This window comes from Lithobates pipiens, unplaced genomic scaffold (assembly GCF_037356315.1).
Source record: "Lithobates pipiens isolate NorthernLeopardFrog02 unplaced genomic scaffold, aLitPip1_a1.2 Scaffold_28, whole genome shotgun sequence".
NCBI classification, from domain to species: Eukaryota; Metazoa; Chordata; class Amphibia; order Anura; family Ranidae; genus Lithobates; species Lithobates pipiens.
In genome coordinates, this window is record NW_027507789.1 from 28,130,146 (window position 1) to 28,153,228 (window position 23,083).

Sequence of the window (23,083 nt, forward strand, 5' to 3'; positions counted from 1 at the left end):
AGCATTCATATACTCATTGTGGAACCTCAGGGGTTAATCCTCTGCACTGTGTAAAAAGGCTGTTTGGTCCTGTCTTCTCTGACCCCCACCCCCAATCCATCTCCTGATAGAACAGAGCCTTGGGGGCACTCTGCACATGCTCAGTTTGGTGTGTATTGCTAGAGAATTTTTTTCTTGAGAGGGTGCATGTGATCAGCACAGGGCCAATCAGCACTGTCCAGACAGAGGTTCTGGGGTCCTGCAGCCTCGTAGGACAGTCAGGGTAGCATGAAAACACCTCTTATGCTGCGTACACACGATCGGAATTCTCGTCGGAAAAAGCTCTGATGGTTTTCCCGACGGAATTTGGCTCAAGCTGTCTTGCCTACACACGGTCACACCAAATTCCGATCGTTTAGAACGCGGTGACGTACAACGGGACTAGAAAAAGGAAGTTCAATAGCCAGTAGCCAATAACTTCTGTCTCATAGTTGAATCTGAGCATGCGTGATTTTTGGCATGTCAGAATTGCATACACACGATCGGAATTTTCGATAGAAAGTTTTTCCGTCGGGAAAATTGAGAACATGCTATCAATTTTTGGCTGGCGGAAATTCGGACAGCTAAATTCCGATGGAGCATACACACGGTCGCATTTTCCGATGAAAAGCTCTCATCAGTCTTTTTCTGGCCGGAATTCCGATCGTGTGTACGCAGCATTACAAGCTTTACCCAAACACTGATAGAAGTTACAAGACTGCTAATGATAAAAGTTATTTAGCAGTTTATATTTACTAAAATCATTGCATTTCCATGCTCTGTGTGCTGTGTGAGACCAGATATATAGTGAACACAGGCTCCTGGGTTTAGTAACACTTTAATTATACAAGCTGAAGTCACAACTCTCCAGTTTTAGTAAATCAACCCCATTTCTCCTTGTGGAGGAACTTAAGTGGCCATCAGAGAGCCCCAAGTCCAACTCTATTGAAGACCTTTGAGATGAATTGGAAAGAAGATTGTAAACCAGATCTTGCCATCCAACATTAGTATCTGACCTTACAAATCAGCACACATTTCCACAAACACACTACAAAATCTTGTGGAAAGCCATCCATGGTTTTGGAGTGGAATGTCCGACATAGACCGCATAGTGTATGTTTTTAGCTGTAACATAAAAATATAACCAGGCCGTGTTATCATTTAAAGTCCCTAGGGATGGAATTATTGGACCTTATCAGGCCATGTTTTCCTTAAAGTCCCTATCCCCCATTTATAAAATGTGTTCAACATAAAAATATAGGTGGAATTTACGCTTTAAAGCGGCTGTATACTGCTGGACATTTTTTTTCTCCTGCAAGGCAAAAGCATAATGTGCTAGTATGCATCAGCAGAGGAAGTTTGCTTCCTCTTTAAAGGAGGAGCATGTAGGATATCAAAAAAGTGATCATACATAGTCCTTTTTTTGGCTGCAGCATCAGTTCAAAGCTGCAGCTGTCCCCTGCCGACTCTAAGACCAAGAACTGGGCACATGACCACTGATGACGGCCAATCATCACTCTCTGCTGTGTCCCTCCAGTGCTGACTGGAGTGCTGGGCTGTGGAGGGGGTAGAAGCGGCTCTCAGAGCCTAGGCAGCCTGCCAGTCAAGTATCTGAGTGGATCCTGACCTCAAAGTTGGGATCCTTCCAGAACTTGGAACGGCTAAAGCCCACTATCAGCTGAATCAGAGTGCATTCCTGTGACCCAGAAAAGAAGCATGCTTTGGCCATACTTCTCTTTTAATAAATAGTTATAGGAAGACCTAGACAAGCAATATGGCAGAGCTGCCCCAGCTTCACACTGCTGCTGAAGACATTAGTCATAATTATACAGAAACTCATAACTGCTTACCAACCTGTTTTACACTCGTAAGCTCGTCAGAAAGCTGACTGTTCTGTTTTTCAGAGTCCAAGAGTTGTTCCTGGAAATAAATAGAAAAGGCTGTATTACATATTAAATTTAAACAGTGGACAAAAATATATATATATTTTTTACCACTAAAGCAGAAAACCCACTCACATTTTTCCACTGATTTATGGTGGGGGGTGGGGGTGTGAGTTTCTTTAACAACTTGCTTACTGGGCACTTAAACCCCCCCCCCATCCAGACCAATTTTCAGCTTTCAGCGTTGATGCACTTTGAATGACAATTGCGCGGTCCTACAACACTGTACCCAAATTACATTTTTTATCAAATTTTTCCCCCAAATAGAGCTTTGTGTCAGTGGTATTTGATCACCTGTGAGATTTTTATTTTATTTTTATTTTTATAAAATGTAAAAGGACCGAATTAAAAAAAAAAGTTTTTTATTTTTTTATTTTGTTATAAAATTTTAAAACGGGTAATTTTTGTCCGTCGTTGATGTACGCTGATGAGGCGGGACTGATGGGCACCAATAGGTGGCAGTGATGGGTGGCAGGGATGGGTACTGATCGGTTACACTGATAGGCAGCATTTCTAGGTAGCACTGATTGGCAGCACTGGTGGGCATTGATAGGTTGCACTTGTGGGCACTTTCAGGCTTGTGGGCACTTTCAGATAGCATAAATGAGGCATAACTGCCTCTTCCATTTTGGGAGCGATGTCCCTTTAAGATGAGCCGGTGATCAGCTTTTTTTTCCTCCTCCGCTGTCAGCGCGAGGAGAAAAAAAAACGATCACTGAGCTTTTGTTTTGATCATGTGATCAGCTGTCATTGGCTGACAGCTGATCACATGGGAAGGGCCGGGATCACCCCTTACTCGGATCGGTGATCACCCGAGTCTCTGTGACTTAGTGATCACAGCGCGCGCAGGGAGCGTGCACAGGGGAGGCCGTCATATGACGTAATTCGGCCATAGCGGTTAAAGGATAAGCACACTTCATCCGATCCCTATAGAGGTCTATAGGATGATTTTCAAGCCTCTCCAGCCAGAGAGGTAAGCATTTACAATTTTTAACAGGGATATACTTTTAGGGAATTTATTTTAACCGGGAGGGGAATTCTAACCAAAACTGATATTTCAATCATAGATGGTCACTGAAAGGTTTAATTTCTCCCCAGTCTTCATATATCCCATAAGGTATACAATGGGAAGCTTTCAACACAGTAGTTTGTGACTCTGCCCCTTTTAAAAGGCTATAATGAAGATGTACTCTCTTTAACTGAAGTTCCCCCGGTACTTATTCTACACTAGACAGATCCCAATCAGGCAGCGTGACACCACAAGTTGGCTTTGTAATGGTACTGGCAAACGGGTACAGCTAGGAATTCTGGTAGGTAAGTCTTGCCTCTGGAGAACTTCATTAATAGAAGAGGACAGTCTGTGATATACTCATCCACTTGCCCACACTTCCATTCACTTCTCAGACATTTAATGATCACTGTCCTCCTACATGTCCTTCCTGCTTACCAATTAGCTCCATATTTTTGATTCTTCAACCTACTTTCCACGATCTGTGCGCTATCTACACCACTAGGTTTTACACTCTACGTTTAGACAAATGTAGTAAATATAACCATCAGCCATAACATTAGGACCACCCAGCATGGACTCCACTAGACCTCTGAAGGTATGAGGTGATATCTGGCACCAACCCATCAGTAGCAGATCCTTTAAGTCCTGTCAGTTGTGAGGTGGGGCCTCCCTGGATTAGCCTTGTTTTTCAATGCTTGATTGGTACTTGATTGGATTAAGAACGTGGAGAATTTGGAGGCCAAATCAATATTTTGAACTCATTGTTGTATTCCTCAAACCATTCTTGAATTCATCACACCAGGCCACCTTCTTCCATTGCCCCATGGTCTAGTTCTGATGCTCACGTACCCATTATAGGCGCTTATGGGCTGTGGACATGGGTCAGCATGACTTCTATAGGGAAACTTGCTTTGATATGCGAATGCTTTGGATTCCTCTCCTGGAACAGATTATGTTTGTAATCCAATGTTCCACTGTATTCCCTTATATTGGCTTTTAAAGTGGTTGTAAACCCTCCACCACAACTTTGTCCCCTGTAAATGAGCATAAAAAACCCTAATGAACACTGCTTGTAGATATCTCCTTACTTGCTTAGTATTGTTGTAATCCTTTTTGTTCTGTAGAATGAAGTCACTGAGCATGCCCAGATCTCCCCTGATTTACGGCACACTCTCTATGTGCTTATCTATCTGTTATCAGGACTTCCTAAGGCACAACACTGAACTGCCAGGAGGCTGCTAATCACTCAGAGCTTCCTCCTACACACCATGTGACCACACATACAGTCTAAACTTGGCCATTACTGCAGTCTAAGTCTGACAAAGGCAAACAGACATCGGCACAAGTAAATACTATGAAATAAAACTAGTCAGCTATGAACAGGGAAGCAGGGTTGCCATAGAAACGTTGGATTGAGAAGGCTTGGTTAACAGTACAGGAAGTGCTCAATGTAAGGGCGGAAATACACTCCACTGTGGACAATACTTAAGATGGCGCTACCTAACCCCTGGAAACAAGTTTTTTAAAGTTTCTTTAAACAGTAAGTAATATGCGATTTGGGCTGGATTACAGTGGCTATAGTCTGATAATTACTTATTATAATGGACTAAATAAAAAGAAGCATCAGAGTGGGAGAGTTTACTTCCTCTTTAACCACTTGAGGACCGCCGTATTGCCAATGTACGTCAGCACAATGGCACAGGCAGGCACAATCACGTACATCTACGTGATTGCCTTCCAGCGGGTGGGGGGTCCGATCGGACCCCCTCCCGCTGGTTACGGCGGTCCGATTTGGTCCAGGAGCGCTCCGTGATGAGGGGATGGCCGTTGGTTTTCGGCCACCCCCTCTGGATCGCTCCTGGCCAATGAGAAGCTTCCTCCCCTGTGTATTGTTTACACAGGAAGGAGGAAGTGATGTCATTCTCCTCGGGGCGGTCTTTTTGACCGGACTACGAGGAGAAAAGTAAAAGTAAGTGTGCACCAACACTACACTGACATGTAGGTACACACAGGCACACAAACCCCCCCCCCCCCGATCGCCCCCCGATCCCCCCCCCGCCCCCCCTCCCCCCCCAGTCACAGTGTCACTGATTGCATTGATTATTTCTTTACTGATCAATGCATTCAGTGTCAGTTGTGACAGTAAAAACTGTCAGGACAGTTAGTGTTAGGTCCAGGGTAGCCCCCTATCACCCCCCAATAAAGATTTAACCCCCTGATTGCCCCTAGAGTTAACCCTTTCACCCCCTTTTGCCAGTGTCACTAAGCGATCATTTTTCTGATCGCTGCATGTGTCGCTAGGTAGCTAGTTATTTTTTTAGGTTCACCGCCAGGTTTTTATATCGCTAGGTACCCCGATATACTACCCAATAATGGTTTTAACCCCTTGATTGCCGCTAGTTAACCCTTTCACCCCCTTTTGCCAGTGTCACTAAGCGATCGTTTTTCTGATCGCTGCATCAGTGTCGCTACAGTCGCTAGGTAGCTAGTTATTTTTTTAGGTTCACCGCCAGGTTTTTATAGCGCTAGGTACCCCGATATACTACCCAATAATGGTTTTAACCCCCTGATTTCTGCTAGTTAACCCTTTCACCCCCTTTCACCAGCGATCACAGTATAAGTGTCACTGGTGACGCTGGTTAGCCAGTTAGTTATTTAGGTTCCCCGTCAGGTTTTTATATAGCGCCAGGGACCCCCATATACTACCTAATAAAAATTTGAACCCCCTGATTGCTCCTAGTTAACCCTTTCACCACTGATCACCGTATAAGTGTTACGGGTGACTCTGGTTAGTTTGTTTTTTATAGCATCAGGGCACCCACCATTTATTACCCAATAAAGGTTTAGCCCCCTGATCACCCGGCGGGTGATATCAATTAGGTTTTAGGGTCAGGGTCTGCGTCGCCCCAGGCAGCGCTAGGTTAGTGCCAGTACCGCTAACACCCACACACAAAGCATACACCTCCCGTAGTGGTATAGAATCTGAACAGATCAATATCTAAACTGAAAAGATCTATACTAGCGTCCCCAGCAGTTTAGGGTTCCAAAAAAACGCATTGTTAGCGGGATCAGCCCAAATACCTGCTGGCACCTGCGTTTTGCCCCTCTGCCCAGCCCACCCAAGTGCAGTATCGATCGATCACTGTCACTTACAAAACACTAAACACATAACTGCAGCGATCGCAGAGTCAGGCCTGATCCCTGCCATCGCTAACAGGTTTTTTGGTAGCATTTTATATTCAAATCCGGAAGGCAGTGCTTGGTTTTCGGGGTCCCGTACGTGGCTAGGCTCCCAAAAAGTCCCCCACATGTGGTATCCCCGTACTCGGGAGAAGCAGCAGAATTTATTTTGGGGTGTAATTTGACTTCTGCCCATAGCATGTGTGAGCAATATATCATTTAGTGACAACTTTGTGCAAAAAAAAAAAAGTTTGTAATATTCCCGCAACTTTTGGCAAAATATAAAATATTCCATGGACTCAACATGCCTCTCAGTAAATAGCTTGGGGTGTCTACTTTCCAAAATGGGGTCATTTGGGGGGGTTTTGTGCTATTTTGGCATTTTATGGACTTCGAAACTGTGATAGGTAGTGAGGAGTTAAATCTAAAATTTGCACCCTTAGAAATCCTGAAGGTGGTGATTGGTTTTCGGGGTGCCGTGCGCGACTAGACTCCCAAAAAGTCCCACATATGTGGTATCCCCGTACTCAGGAGAAGCAGCAGAATGTATTTTGGGGTGTCATTTCACATATGCCCATAGCATGTGTGAGCAATATATCATTTAGTGACAACTTGGTGCAAAAAAAAAAAAGTTTGTAATATTCCCGCAACTTGTGGCAAAATATAAAATATTCCATGGACTCAACATGCCTCTCAGTAAATAGCTTGGGGTGTCTACTTTCCAAAATGGGGTCATTTTGGGGGGTTTTGTGCTATTTTGGCATTTTATGGCCTTCGAAACTGTGATAGGTAGTGAGGAGTTAAATCAAAAATTTGCACCCTTAGAAATCCTGAAGGTGGTGATTGGTTTTCGGGGTGCCGTGCGCGACTAGACTCCCAAAAAGTCCCACACATGTGGTATCCCCATACTCGGGAGAAGTAGCGGAATATATTTTGGGGTGCAATTCCACATATAACCATGGCATGTGTGAGCAATATATCATTTAGTGACAACTTTTTGTAAAAAAAAATTTTTATTTTTTTTTTGTCATTATTCAATCCCTTAGGACAAAAAAAATAAATATTCAATGGGCTCAACATACCCATCAGCAATTTCCTTGGGGTGTCTACTTTCCAAAATGGGGTCATTTGGGGGGGATTTGTACTGCCCTGCCATTTTAGCACCTCAAGAAATGAGATCGGCAGTCATAAATTAAAAGCTGTGTAAATTCCAGAAAATGTACTCTAGTTTGTAGACGCTATAACTTTTGCGCAAACCAAAAAATATACGCTTATTGACATTTTTTTTACTAAAGACATGTGGCTGAATAAATTTTGCCCTCAATGTATGACTAAAATTTAGTTTATTCGATTTTTCTTATAACAAAAAGAAGAAAATATCTTTTTTTTTCAAAATTTTCGCTCTTTTTCCATTTATATCGCAAAAAAAAAAAATCGCAGAGGCAATCAAATACCATCAAAAGAAAGCTCTATTTGTGGGAAGAAAAGGACGCAAATTTCGTTTGGGTGCAATATTGCATGACCGCGCAATTACCAGTTAAAGCAGCGCAGTGCGAAATTGCAAAAAGACCTCTGGTCCTTAAGGTATTTATTGGTCCGGAGCTGAAGTGGTTAAAATTGACAAATGCAGCAATTTTGAATTTGGATGAAGAGTTTAGCACTGGGAAACACTTTTTTAAAGCTAAAAAGTGCATTTTATATACATCTATATAGATCAGACCAAAATGAGGGACAAATGAGGAGGAAAGAGGGAAAGGGGGACATTCCTTCGAAATCAGGGACAGTTGGGAGCTATGACTATCCCCTCCTAGAGAGATTATCAAACTACATATAAATATGATCCTGAATAAGACCTATATTTGTAACTGGTTCATTTTAAAGCACTAAGAAATAGGAAAGCGTGCTATTAATAACAATATTTAACAATGAAGTGAATATGTGACTTTACCATAAGCGGAGAGTGCGCTTTTATTTTCCTCTTTATTATATCTCTCTTTCAGTGGCCTTTCTGTTTTTCATGCCCTCATCACCATTATTACTGCCATTCTGCAACACAGCTCAACGTAAGTGCCTCGCCCAGCGCTCCTTGACCTGAGATTTACTCTACCAAGCAGCAACTGCTAATTCAGATTATAAACAATACCAGGCACAAATGGACAGCGTACAAGAACGGAGTGTTCTCCTATAAAGCCTTTTAAAGCTTGTTAGGTGTAATCAGCTCTTTTCTTCTCTTTCTGCTAATGATGCAGAGAAACCTGGCAAAGGACACAGAGCCCTAAATGGTAACCTTTAAATGATAACCATTTGAGGGCCCAGTCCTAGGGGGCGTACACTACATCCGACACATTTTTTTGAAAAGTTTTTCATCCTCAAAAATTTTTGGGTATTTATGATTGACCCCTTCAAACTGAATAAGTATCATTTCTGATATATAATCTTGAGAAATACGAAATTAACTTTTAACCCCCTGAGCTCCGGAAGGTTTTACCCCCTTCCTGACCAGGCTATTTTTCATGATGCGGAATGGTGTTACTTTGACAATTGCGCGGTCGTGCGGCGCTGTACCCAAATAAAAGGTGTGTCCTTTGTTTCTCACAAATAGAGATTTCTTTTGGTGGTATTTGATTACCTCTGCATTTTTTTGTCTGGATCGCCTCTGCATATTTTTTTTGCACTATAAACAAAAAAAGCCTGACAATTTTGAATTATATAAAAATATATATATATATATTTTTTTTTTCTGCTTTAAAACAACCCAATGAAAAAATGTAATAAATCAAATATCTTCATAAATGAAGGCCAATATGTATTTTTGTACATATTTTTGGTAAAAAAAAAAAAATAATAAGCGTATGTTGATTGATTTGGGCAAAAGGTATAGCATCCTTAAAAGTGGAGGGCCACTCAAAAAAAAATTAAAAATAAAAATTGCCTAAAAATGTTCCTAAAAAAAGACGGGAAAACAAATGTTTAACTTACCAGAAATGCCTGTTGCTAGGCAGATCATCCTAATCTGCCTCTTCCTATTCCACGGTGATCTTCAGTCTTCTCCTCCTCACGTCGCCTTCTAGTGAATGGGGCGCGGTGTGTTCTGGGAACTGTGTTTGTCCCAGAACACAGCGTGCCCCATTCTCAAAGTGCTGCGTGACTCGCGCAGTAGGAAATGGGCAGTGAAGCCGCAAGGCTCCACTACTTGTTTCCCTTCGTTGGAATGGCAGCGCCGGGACCCGAGAGCTGGGGGATGGTCAGCCTCGGGCGGCTGACATCGCAGGCACCCAGATCAGGTAAGTGTCCTTATTAAAAGTCAGCAGATACAGTGTTTGTAGCTGCTGACTTAATTTAACCACTTGCCGACCGCTGCACGCCGGTAGCGGTGGGCAAATGGGCTTACATGTACGTCCCCTTTAATTGGTGGGGTTGGCGTAACCGTCCCCGTGGACTCGATGTCCACCGCTCTCCCAGCAAACGTGTCATGCCTAAACTGAGGAAAAAAATCATTTTTTTATATAATTTTTGGGGGATATTTATTATAGCAAAAAGTAAAAAATAATGCTTTTTTTTCAAAATTTTCGCTCTTTTTTTGTTTATAGCACAAAAAATAAAAAAATCGAGGTGATCAAATACCACCAAAAGAAAGCTCTATTTGTGGGGAAAAAAAAGAACATGAATTTTGTTTGTGTACAACGTCGAACGACCGCGCAATTGTCAGTTAAAGCGACGCAGTGCCGAATCGCAAAAATCACTCTGGTCAGGAAAGGGGTAAAATCTTTCGGGGCTGAAGCAATTAAACTATGGGATATTTTTTAATATTTTAAGATTTTTTTTATTTTTTTACTAGTAATGGTGGCAATCAGTGACATATAGCATAACTGTGATATTGCGGCATAAAAATCGGACATCCGACACTTTTTGGGGACCAGTGACACTAATACAGTGATCAGCGCTACAAAATATGCGCCGTCACTGTACTAATGATGCTGGCAGGGAAGGGGTTAACATTGGAGACGATCAAAGGGTTAAATGTATGCCTAGATCAGTGATGGCGAACCTTGGCACCACAGATGTTTTGGAACTACATTTCCCATGATGCTCATGCACTTTGCAGCGATGTTGAGCATCATAGGAAATTTAGTTCCAAAACATCTGGGGTGCCAAGGTTCCCCATCACTTGGCCCTAGGTTGTGCTTACACACTGTGGGGGAGGTGCTTTGACTAGAGGAAGGCAAAGATCCCTGCTCCTGCTTTGCAGAAAGACAGGATCAAAGCTTTCTCTGCCAACAGAACCACAATCTGTCTTGTTTACATAGGCACGTCGCTGTTCTGCTTGTATTCCAAACGATTGGCAGGTCCTGGCGGACATCGAATCCTCCAGACCTGCTGATTGGCTCCTGCTGTGTCCAGTCACAGAGGGAGTTTGTTGTCAGTGCACGCCCCAGACCCGAAAGTGGCAGATCATGTACCAGGAATGTGATCTGGCACAGAGCGCCCACCCTGTCGCAGTAAATGTACGCGGGGCGATCGCTAAATGGTTAATGTATTTAATGGCATAATTTTTCCAACACAATGCATGAGTTCAACTGAGATAAAGGTATTTTGCTGCTGATTTTTATTGTTACTCGATGTCCAGTGCATCCCACTCGACTATCCAACAATAGCCTAGCTAGCATTGATAGACTCTAGCTGCATTGATGCCGTTTTTCCATTGTGACAATGTCCTGGTGAAACGTTTCACCATGTTCCTCACTCACTGCACCTAGTTTTTCAGGAAGGAAGTCCAAATGTGAATGCAGAAAATGAATGTTCAGGGAGATGTTGTTCATAGTCTTATATGCTATAAGGAGATTTTCAGCCAACTAAATGAAATGCTCTGAAGTTGCCAAGAATGCTTGCCAGGAGATATTCTCTGGCTTCACTAACAGATCTTCAAACAGCTCATCATTAATAATGTATCTGATCCATGGACCAACAAAAATGCCTTCCTTAACCACTTGACCTCTGGAAGATTTACCCCCCTGACCAGGCCAATTTTGCTATACAGCACTGCATTGCTTTAACAATTGCGCAGTCATACAACACTGTCACGACCGCTCGGGCACCTCGGTCGTATGTAAGAGACTTACCTGTAGAGTTCCGTCGTGGAGAGGCCGTCATTTCCCTTTGACGCGCGCTAAAGCCGACGAACGCACTCGCGTCGACCCGGACGAACGTGCACGCGCTCGTGGGTCACGAACGGGAACACGTTCCCTTGCGGGGACGCGCTGACCCGTCGTACGTCTGTTTGGCGCCCTAAGGCCTTTAGTCACTGGCTCCCTTCCACCCGTGCTGTCCAGTCTACAGCGTGTCCGTGATCTTGTTGTCTGAATCTGTACCCGTTACTCTGGTTTCCTGATACCCGGCCTGTTCCTTGACTCCGATCCATTGCTGCCTGTCTACGACCTCTGCTTGCCTGACCACGTCTCTGCCTCATCCCTTGTACCTCGCTGACCGACTCCTGCTGACCCGGCCTGTACCCGATACTCCCGCTTCTGTTTACCCATTGGGTTCCTGGTGCCTCCTGACGACTACCTGCCCAGCAGTCCATCCACGGGTGCCTGCCCGCTACTGATCAATCCTACCAGCTCTACCAACCCGCTGTCGGTGCCCAGCTGATCATCTGGACCAGTCTCCATCTGCCAGGCACTTGTGCCCCCTGAACTTTTGAATACCTGTTCCCCATCTCCAGGGGTTCATTAGCCAGGGGGATACGAGAGGCCGATCCCTGCATTCCAGGCTCTACAACTAGGTACGTGACAAACACTGTATGCAAATTAAATGCGTAATTTTTTCCCCCAAAATCGTTAGCGTGAGAGCAATCTCTCTAGCATTAGACCTCCTCTGTAACTCTAAACTGGTAACCTGTAAACATTTATAAAACTATTTTTAAGTACCGTAGTCTTGCGCCATTCCATGAGTGTGCACAATTTTAAAGCATGGCATGTTTGGTACCTATTTATCTATTGGCGTAACATTATCTTTTACAAAAAAAAAATTGGGATATCTATTATGTTTTCTTGTATTAAAATTAAAGTTTTTTTTTTGTTTTTTTAGACAAAATAATGTATTTGAAAATACAGTGTGCTATTTTATTCTCTATGGTCTCTACTAAAAAAAAAAAATATTATATATATATTTTTTTTTTTTTTGGGGGGGGGGGGGGGGTCCCCAGTAATTTTCTAGTAAACAAAATATGATTTTCCATGGAGAGGAATGTCTTGGCTTGGACTGGAAGTGGTTAAGCTGAATTCCAGGAATTCAGCAACTTCCAAAAAGTACACCCACACTATGAATTAAATCCAATTAGGTGCATGTCACAATGGGACTTACAGTATTTCTATTGCTTAAATGTGACAGGCTTATTGCACTCCCAGAAGATCCACTCTGGTTGTGAGAGGAGAGAAGCAAGCAAAGCAACTATGCCTGTCCTTCCGCTGCCCATTCACAAAAGCCTTTGTATTATGTAAACTCATTCACAAAATACAATACAAAGGCTTCTGTGAATGGGCAGAGGTGGGAGGAACAGGCACAGCAGTTCCAGCGATTCTGCTCTTGAAAGCGATGAGAGGACCAGTGTTATGCCGTGTACACACGACCTGACTTTTTGACGGACTAGGTCCAACGGTCTTCCTGATGAAGAATAAGGAAGTTCATAGCCAGTAGGTAATAGCTGCCCTAGTGTTGGTTTTTGTACGTCGGACTAGCATACAAACGGATTTCTCGATAGGGTCCGGCGGAGTTCCGGGCGAAAAATTTGAAACATGTTCTATTTCTAAAGTCCGTCAGATTTTTTTGGACAGGTATGGTCCGATGGAGCCCACACACAATCAAATTTTCAGACGGATTAGATTCGTTGGACCTTTTCTGTGGAAAAGTCCAGTCATGTGTACGTGGCATTAGAGCTCCAGAAGCCATCTTACTGGAGCACAATAAACCTGTCAGAATAAAATAACAGAGATAAGTCTACAAGGCATTGCATTAGATTGAACTCATGGTACGCCTGCAGTTTTTACAAAGTAGCTGAATTTCTGAAGCTATAAATCCAATATGTGGATAGAAAAAATGTCTCAGCACAACTACTAAGCAGCTGGGTTGTGACCTCGTATGCAATATCAAGAGTTTCAATTTTGATTCTTTTTTTGACCTTCATAGTTTCATGATATAATTACCTTGTCACTATAGTGCTTCCTACTTGGATTGAAATAGGGATCGACCAACTATCAATACGGCCGATATTCACTTTTTTTGAAGAATCAGTATAGATCACAAACTTACCAATATTACCGATATTGCTTCAAGGGGATGTACCGGTGGGATGCATGCATCTCCCTGGTACCATTCTTTAGAGCGGATGGTTGGCTTTCTTGTAACAACCAACGATGCAGCTAAGCAACCACTCTGCCGTTATGGCAAGCAGCAGGAGCATACACCCCACCTCTCTGCACGGGTCCAAAACCAGAAATCGCCTTTGTTCAGGTCTCAGATGCAGTAGCCCGGAAGCAATGTCATGACATCACTTCCGGATTACTGGCATCCAGTTTTAAAGTAGTAAGTATTCAAAAAGGCCGATCTTGGCGTTTTGAATACTTTCAGAAGAGGGGTTTGGGGTCTTATAGACCCCAGATCCCTCCATAAAGAGTGCCTGTCACTGCCTATTACTGTAACAAGGGATGTTTACATTCCTTGTGACAGCAATAAGACCCCTTTCACACTGGGCACTTTGCAGGCTCTACATAGCGCCTGCATATCGCCTGTAAAGCGCCTCTCCTGTATCTCCGAGGGCTTTCACACTGGAGCGGTGCGCTTGCAGGCCGTTAAAAAAACTCCTTCAAGCAGCATCTTTGGAGCGGTGTATACACCGCTCGTAAACCACTCCTGCCCATTGAAATCAATGGGGGAAGCGTGGCTATACTTTTTTGTCCGCTAGCAGGGGGTTAAAATCACCCTGCTAGTGGCTGAATAGCGCCACTAAAACGATGGTAAAGCGGTGCTAAAAATAGCGCAGTTTTGCGCCTGCACCGCCCGGTGTGAAAGGGGCCTTAGAGTGATAAAAAAACTTTTTTTTTTTTTTTTTTTTAAAGGACAGTGTAAAAATAATTTTTTTTTTTTAAATCTACAGAATATCGACACACAGTATTGGCTATCGGCCTGAAAGGCAGCCGAAAAATCGGTATCAGTCCTGAAAAAACTATATCGGTCGACTCCCAGTTTGAAAGCCAAGAAAACAGAAAAATATAACTAGATTTATTCTTTGAGTTACAAGAAAGAAAAAAAAGAAGCCAACTATCAGCAACACGCCGCATTACAACTCCGACATCATGATCACCCCAGCGAAGCCAAATACAGAAACAAATGCAGTTCTGAAGGAAAAGAGCCACTTTGACATCAAGCATCTGCAGTTCAACTTTGAGCATACAAATGATAAGATAAGATACAGGACTTAAAGTGTTACTAAACCTAAAAACATTTTTTACCTTAATGCATTGCTTGCATTAAGGTAAAAACGTTTTCAATGTCCCTGTGCCCCCCTTCCCTGTGTGAAGGGGAAGAGATTGGAGAAGAGATCAGCGCTGTGGAGGGCTAGATCTTTTCTCCCCTTACTTGCTCTTTACACAGCAGTCGAGCAGGAGCCATTGGCTCTCGCTGTTGTCAATCAGAGAAAGTGGTGGGCGGGCCGAAGTCCCGCTGTATACGTCTATGGAACGCAGCTCCACAGACACACAGCTCGAGGAGCGCAGGGACTACCTCTCCCCAGCAGCTGGCTATGGTAGTCAAGCAGAAGAGGAGGAGCCAAGATCGCCGCCGGGGACCCCAGAAGAGGAGGATCGGGGGCCACTCTAAGCAATACCACTGCACAGAGCATGTAAGTATAACATGTTTGTTATTTAAAAAAAATAAAAATCATTTAGTTTAGTAACACTTTAAAATGAAACTCCAGGCCAACAGCTAAATATACAGATGAAATACATATATGGGCTTGATTTTGCAACAATCCCCATGTTCACTGTGCGTTTCTGCATGTGCGATTACATGCATTTGCAATGTTTTCAGTGCATTTTACTTGGGTTTGCAGTGACTTTTTGGGAATGATTTTTTATTTATTTTAAATTGTTTACCAAGTTAATTTAATATACATTTACATGTGTTTATGTGTGTTTGCTGTGTATTCGCGTGCTTATAGATACAAAGATAAATGAGTTTTTTACAGATTGTTTCAACTATTAAAAGGTTTTATTTTTTAAATATTAAAGTTTTTAGTTTTTTTTTGTACCTTACTGCAGTCTATGCTGTAAGGTAAGTAAACTTTCTCAAAAATAAATGTAGTGTCAGGGAAAATCCGATTGCCCCTTGGGGGGGGAATCAGGAAGGAATTTCTTCCCCTGCTGTAGCAAATTGGAGCATGCTCTGCTGGGGTTTTTTGTGGGTACTGTGGGTATAGAATTGGGTATATTGGATTGGATATTTTTTTATTTTTTTTTTTATGGTTGAACTGGATGGACTTGGTCTTTTTTCAACCTGACTAACTATATAACTATGTAACAATACCATTGATAGAGTAGAAAAGCGTTTAATGGATACATTTAAAATTCGATCAGTCACACATGTGATGATCAGTTAAAACAAATTAATGGACAAAAAACAAAAACAAAAATCACAAAGTGAATTCATTGCAAGCATAAAATGTGTAAATGTTACTCCCCAATTCTGAAACAATTTTTCGGTACCAAACGCGTTTCAGGTTTGAGCCCTTTGTCAGGATTTTCTTTTTTTCCTATTTATCAGCTATAGTGCCAGTAGAAAGTGAGAAAAGGCTGGGACCATCAGGATTTTCTTTCAAGTAGGAAATTACTGGGTCCACAGCTAAAGAACCACAATTCTTGAAAAAAATCCACTTCTGTGAGGTACTAATGGGCTGTCAGGGCTGGGCTCAACCCTTCTTTCTCTGAGCTTGCCGCTCAGCTGTCGGATAATTGCTAGCTCCTATCTCTCCACAGTATCTCACCTGTTGATATCCTGCTCGTCAGCCCTGCCTACTTAAGCTGTCCAGCCCAGATGATCTCTGCCTTCGCCTTGGTCAACATCACAGAGACCATCTCCTGCGTTCCTGTTAAAGACTTGCTTGGCTGACATTTTTTCTGGCTCCAGATCCTGCTTGCTGTTCATTACGCTGTTCCCTGGCTTCCTGAATTTCTGGCTTGTCTGACTATCCATTCCGGATACCAAACTTTGGCTATGTTTTGACTATGTTTGTTCTATTTACTTTTTTGATTAAACAAGTATGATTTAACTGTACTTCTGCCTTCGGTCTGATTCATGTTTTTTGGCATGGGCATATGAAAACTGTGTCTTCCGGTGAGACGAATTAGAAAACAAACTCCTGCAAGTAAGGGTGCACCAGGTAAGATTTGAGAATTTTTTGGTGGCCCCTAGGACCCACAATCAGTGAGGATTCCAGTAGCAGCAGCTTAGCATTGATGTGTACCACATTCACAAGGAAGCATATAGCCCTGGACCCTGAAATTCCTCATGGAAAGACCCATCTATAGAGCTTTCTTGATCCTCCCCAGCTTCCAACTCTTTCTAATAGTTTGGAACTTCCTCTAATGCCTCATTCCATATCAAAAGGGGAGGAAGGGATTGAGAGCATCCACGCTTGGTTCACAGGCATTGACACAGCACCTCCACCTTTCATTTCCCTATATAATCTTTTCTGAAGCAGCCAGGGAGAAGTGAGAAGTGAAGGGCAAAACTATGGAGTGTAACTTGAGTGACAGTTTTAGGCCTGCTGATGACATCTCATTATATATGGCAGCACCCAGCAGTTCTCAGGGCTGTTGGATGTCCACACAAGGCAGGTTTTTATAAGAAAATAACACACCTAAAATACACTAAACGCATACATAATATTCCTTGCTTACCTTCAGCATTTTTAACTGGGCACGTGCCTCATCTCTTTCTCTCTTCAGTTTGTTAATTTCATCCTTTTCTGAGAGATCACATGACTGCATCTGCAAAAATAAAACAAGGTGCATTACAGAACTCCTACTGTAGCCAAGTTGTTGAATAGGGTATGATAGAGCTGCACGATCAATTTTTAAAGAATCTACCCCCCGACCGATCTTAAAAAAGCATTTCCTTGATTCAGAGCAGAGAGTTCTCTGCCCAAGATGACAGCTGTCAAAAAAACAAGCAAACCAGATAACCTGACACATTTCTCACAACATCGCCATAAAGAGAAACATTGTAACATATAGTTCTTTTAGATCAAAGGAATGAACTTCGGTATGTAAATGAGGGAAGTTTAACCACTTAAAGACTAAACCTTTTTCTGACACTTGTCATTTACAAGTTAAAATCAGTATTTTTTGCTAGACAATTACTTCAAACATTATATTTTTTTTTTAGCAGGGTCCCTAAAATGTTGGTTGTTGTAATATTTTATGTCACACTGTATTTGCACAGCGGTCTTTCAAACGCAATTTTTTTGGGGGGGAAAAAAAATACACTTTAATTAAATAAAAAGAAAAAACGAAAACAGTAAAGTTAGCCCAATTTTTTTGTATAATGTGAAAGATGTTAAGCTGCGGAAATCGTGAGAGAATAACGATCTTTATTCTAAGCAAAAAAAATTGCGATTCTCATTTTAACCATTTTGCAGCTCTAGGATATGCTTTCCAGTATTACAGACCCTTCACATCATTCACACAAAGTGAGATTAAATTACACGCAGGAAGTAATTCTATTTTTTTCTTTTTTATAGACTTTATAAATACAAAACACAACAAAAAAACAGTTAGGACTTGGTGATATGTTAAAATTATAAATAGAATAATTCTTATAAATTGCAGTGTGTGCATTAGGTAGAGCTGCCAGGTTGTATCCCTTGGAAAGAATCAGTCTTGCAGATTTATCATTTGCAAAGTGTTTATCTTTTCACATTTTCGGGGGCATTCCTTATTTTGGAAAGTCATTTTGTACAAGGAAAGGTATTTATCAAAAAAAATAAATGAAATGAATTTGCCAAGAGCCAGAAATTCTCCTCCCTTTTGAAATATGCGACTAATATCTTCTGTTGTAGTCAGGCTTTTTCCCCAGCAATCACAGGAGTTTTAAATTGGTGCTGCTGTGAAACATCATCTAACTTTTTTTATGTCTTGGCTATTCCAATACTGAGATCTCCTGGACATATTTCCTGACTGTATTGCAGTCCACTTGGGAGTGTTTAGTGTTCTAGCCAACCACCATGGTGTTTCAGCTTCTCCTGTTATATTCTCTATTATATAAAATAATTAAAACGCCTCATAATGAGCACAGCAGGTGTGCAAATCAAGAGCAAAGTTTTCACCGGCAGAGGCCCTGAGAACGTCTCCAGCTCTTAGCAAACACTAAAGCTTCGTACATACGATCAGATTGTTGGCCAACAAAACCGTGGAATTTAGTCTGAAGGGCGCTGGCCCAAACTTGTCTTGCATACACATGGCCACACAATTGTTGGTCAACAATTACGGACATAGTGACGTACTACGTGGTTTTTCAGCTCTTTAGCGCCACCCTTTGGGCTCCTTCTTCTAATTTTGTGTTAGTAGAAGTTTGGCGAGTGTTGATTCATGCTTTTCTTTTCGCTTTTTCATTTAGCGCCTTTTCAGTTCGCACTTTTCATTACGTGCTTTTCAATTTGTTTCTGAACAGTCGTTGATCAACCAGACATGTTGCAGAATTGGAGGAGATAACGTGTTATTTATTATTGGCCTTGGAGTTATTGCTTTGACATTATTTTTTTGGTTGAATAATAATGATTTGATTTGTTATATTTTCTATATTTTTTAATGCATAGAATGCACTTTTTGGTTAAAGTGGGGTACCCCCTAAAAAAAAAAAAAAAAAGTCAGCAGCTACAAATACTTCAGCTGCTGACTTTTAATAATCGGACACTTACCTGTCCCAGAGTTCAGCGTTGCGGGGGAACGAAGCCCCCCCTCGTTCCCCGCTCCGCTCGCGGCGCCGTCATGCATACTGTGGGCACCCACTGCGCATTCGCGAGCGGCGCAGGGTGCCGTGATACGCCGTACAGTCACCTGGGACACGTGACAGGTCCCAGGTGAATGTGCGGCGTAAGGGGAAGTGATGTCACCAGCCCGGGCAAGGAAGAAGGCAGACTACGAGGGACCCCCCTAGCAACAGGTATTTAGAGGTGAGTAAAAAAAATTTTTTTTGCCAATTATTATTTTTTATATTTTTTTAAGAATTTTAAGCAACTTTTTATTTTTTGGTGGCAACACCACTTTAAGTTCTATTGGCAGATATCATGTCTTATTTTAATGCACAATAAAAAAAAATTGTGGAGAATAATACTTGGCTATGTGTTTTACTTCAAATGGCAGTTTGGGAGTAGACAGTTACATTTTAAAAGATACAATGTAAAATTGACAAGGGACACCAACATAGTTGTATCTTTGATCTTAAAAACTACAGGATAATGGTAACTTGCCCAAAAAAAAAAAAAAAAAGCATAGTATTCTTGATATCACTGGAAAAAAAAATGTTTTGGTTTGCAATAACTCCATCCGTATCACCAGCAAAGCAGCTTCATTATTATCCCATTAAAGAAGAGAATTGTGCACTGAATTTGGAGATTTCATAATTTGCCGCGTCACAAATGTTAATTCTCCATTACGAACGCTGGTTTACAAGACCGATTGCTTCCGAGCATGCGTGTTTGTACTTTGGACTTGTGATTGTGTACACACGCTTGGAAAATCCGACAACACACATTTGTCCGCAGAAAATTTTTGGGACACAGAAATCTACAACATCCACAATATTGGATCAGTATCAGATCAATTCATTCAAACTACAAATTCAAAGCATGAAGCATCCCTTGGTCTTCAAGCAGTGCTCGAACATTGCACTTGCGGTCTGATAGAATAAATATACAGTGGATATAAAAAGTCTACACACCCCTGTTAAAATGTCAGGTTTCTGTGATGTAAAAAAATTAGACAAAGATAAATCATTTCAGAACTTTTTCCACCTTTAATGTGACCTATAAACTGTACAACTCAGTTGAACAACAAACTGAAATCTTTTAGGTGGAGGGAAATAAAAATAAAAAGACTAACATAATATGGTTGCATAAGTGTGCACACCCTTAAACTAATAATTTGTTGAAGAGCCTTTTGATTTTATTACAGCACTCAGTCTTTTTGGGTATGAATCTATCAGCAAGGCCCATCTTGGCAGTATTTGCCCACTCTTCTTTGCAAAAACACTCCAAATCTGTCAGACTGCGAGGGCATCTCCTGTGCACAGCCCTCTTCAGATTTTTAATGGCATTCCAGTCTGGGCCATTCCAGAACTTTAATCTTCTTCTGGTGAAGCCGTTCCTTTGTTGATTTGGATGTATGCTTTGGATCATTGCCATGCTGAAAGATGACGTTCCTCTTCGTATTGAGCTTTCTAGAAGAAGCCTGAAGGTTTTGCGCCAATATTGACTGGTATTTGGAACTGTTCATAATTCCCTCTACCTTGACTAAGGCCCCTTTTCCAGCTGAAGAAAAACAGCCCCAAAGCATAATTCAGCCACCACCATGCTTCACTGTGGGTATGGTGCTCTTTTGGTGATGTGCAGTGTTTTCGCGTCAAACATATCTATTGGAATTGTGGACAAAAAATTCAACCTTGGTCTCATCAAACCATAACACATTTTCCCACAAATGCATTGGGAGACTTGAGATGTCTTTTTGCAACATTTAGCCGGGCTTGGTTGTTTTTCTTTGTAAGAAAAGACTTCCGTCTTGCCACTCTACCCCATAGCCCAGACATATGAAGAACATGGGAGATTGTTGTCACATGTACCACACAGCCAGTACTTGCCAGATATTCCTACAGCTTCTTTAATGTTGCTGTTGGCCTCTTGGAAGCCTCCCTGACCAGTTTTCTTCTCGTCTTTTCATAAATTTTGGAGGGACGTCCAGTTCTTGGTAATGTCACTGTTGTGCCATATTTTCTCCACTTGATGATGACTGTCTTCAGTGTTCCATGGTATATCTAATGCCTTGAAAATTCTTTTGTACCCTTCTCCAAACTGATACCATTTAACAATGAGATCCCTCTAATGTTTTGGAAGCTCTCTGTGGACCATGGCTTTTGCTGTAGGATGCGACTAAGAAAAAAGTCAGGAAAGACCTACTAGAACAGCTGAAGTTTAATTGAGGTTAATCAGAGGCACTTTAACCACTTGGATCCGCTGCTACATGGAGAGAAATGGATGGTTGGATTGGGTTCCACCTAAAAAATTGACGGGTGGACCCAATCGGTCCACCTGTGTGAAAGGGGTATTACTCTGTCCCATCACATAATTGTGCCGGGACTGTACAATGAACTGTGTATGCATTGCCCAGTGTACTCCTACAGAAAAAAGTGCTCACAGTCAGAAAGAAATATTTATGGCAGATTTAAACATTTTCTTGTGTCAAAAAAAGTCCACCTGCCAGCAATTTTTGAAAAAATTACTTTACTTCCACAAGTAAAATTATTAAGAAGTGCATTCTCACTTACTAAAAAATGCTTGTTCCCATGAAAACATTTTTCAGAAGCTGCAAATTCTTTTAAAAACAAACTAGTTTAGTTCTGATCTCTCCAGGAATTCGGTATAATTTTCCCACAAACTCTTGCTTGTGTGTTAGGCAATAGGGTACACAAACAGATGGATAAATATGCTTGCAAACAGCATGAACTTAGATATTCAGAATGCTTGTTGGGATTGCATGTTGGGCAGCAGTCTGTTCTGGTAGAATCCTAAAGATGCGCAATTCAGCTTATAAAACTTTAACAAAACTTTTACCCAGAAAATGGGTCTGGTTTACACATACCGCAAGATCAGACTCCCCAGCAACCAACAGATCCTGGCTCAAATACCCGACTTGGCTTCAGGAAATACTTCTACTTTATTTTAAATGTATTTTATGATTAAATAAAAAGAGGCCACATGACGTTCAGGATAATTTGTTGAGATGAGTGTATGATAGAGGAACTTCACCTGATGTGTGACTACGTCCAATAATTGTATGCCTTCGTTCATCTTCAACAGGTGCTCCAAGTCTTTGTCCTCTAGCTGAAGGTTAAACATCTCTTTGCTTACCCGGACAAAGTCTAAAAAGAGTAAAATAAAATGGTAGTTATGGTTTAAAGGTTCCACTTAAAAAAAGCCAGGAAGAGATCTCAAAATATATTATATATTTTTTATATATCTCCACTTCAATATAAGGCAACCTTCCTGTCCAGACCAATTTTCAGCTTTCAGCTTGAATGACAATTACGCGGTCATGCTACATTGTACCCAAACCAAATTTTTATCATTTTGTTCCCACAAATAGAGATTTCTTTTGGTGGTATTTGATCACCTCTGCGATTTTTATTTTCTGCTAAAAACTAAGAAAAGTCAGAAAATTTGGGAAAAAAAAACGTTATTTTTTGTTTCTGTTACAAAACTTTGTAATTAAGTACGCCAAGTTGTCTCCTTCACTGATGGGCACTGATGGGGCTGCACGGACGAGGTGGAACTGATGGGCACTACGGATGGGCATGAATGGGCACTGATGTACACTAATGGATGGTACTGATGGATGCCAATCAGTGCCAAACAATAATGCCTGTCAATCAGTGATGCCCATTGTGGGCACTAATTGGCTTTCCCGGTGGCCATGGGTGGCATCCCTGGTGATCCAGTGTGGGCATCCTTGGGGGGGCTGCGCCGATAATCAATCAGCACAGACCCCACCCCCCGTCAGAAGAGCAGCCGCTCTTCTCTACTCGCGTCTGACAGAGGCGAGTGAGGAAAAGCTGGTCAACGGCTCTTCCTGTTTACATCGTGATCAGCCGTGATTAGACACAGCTG

At 41.8% G+C, this 23,083-nt stretch overlaps 1 protein-coding gene across 4 annotated transcripts in view; it reads right to left on the minus strand.

The window, feature by feature from the left end:
• STXBP4 (syntaxin binding protein 4) overlaps positions 1 to 23,083 on the minus strand; it is a 184,025-nt gene that overhangs the window by 113,451 nt on the left and 47,491 nt on the right. For all 4 annotated transcript variants that reach the window (XM_077458947.1, XM_077458949.1, XM_077458948.1 and 1 more), the window contains exons 9-11: positions 22,226 to 22,338; positions 17,106 to 17,195; positions 1,873 to 1,938 (exon numbers count right to left, since the gene is read on the minus strand). In XM_077458947.1, the coding sequence (XP_077315073.1) occupies positions 1,873 to 1,938; positions 17,106 to 17,195; positions 22,226 to 22,338 (269 nt within the window). The remainder of the gene's footprint in view (positions 1 to 1,872; positions 1,939 to 17,105; positions 17,196 to 22,225; positions 22,339 to 23,083) is intronic.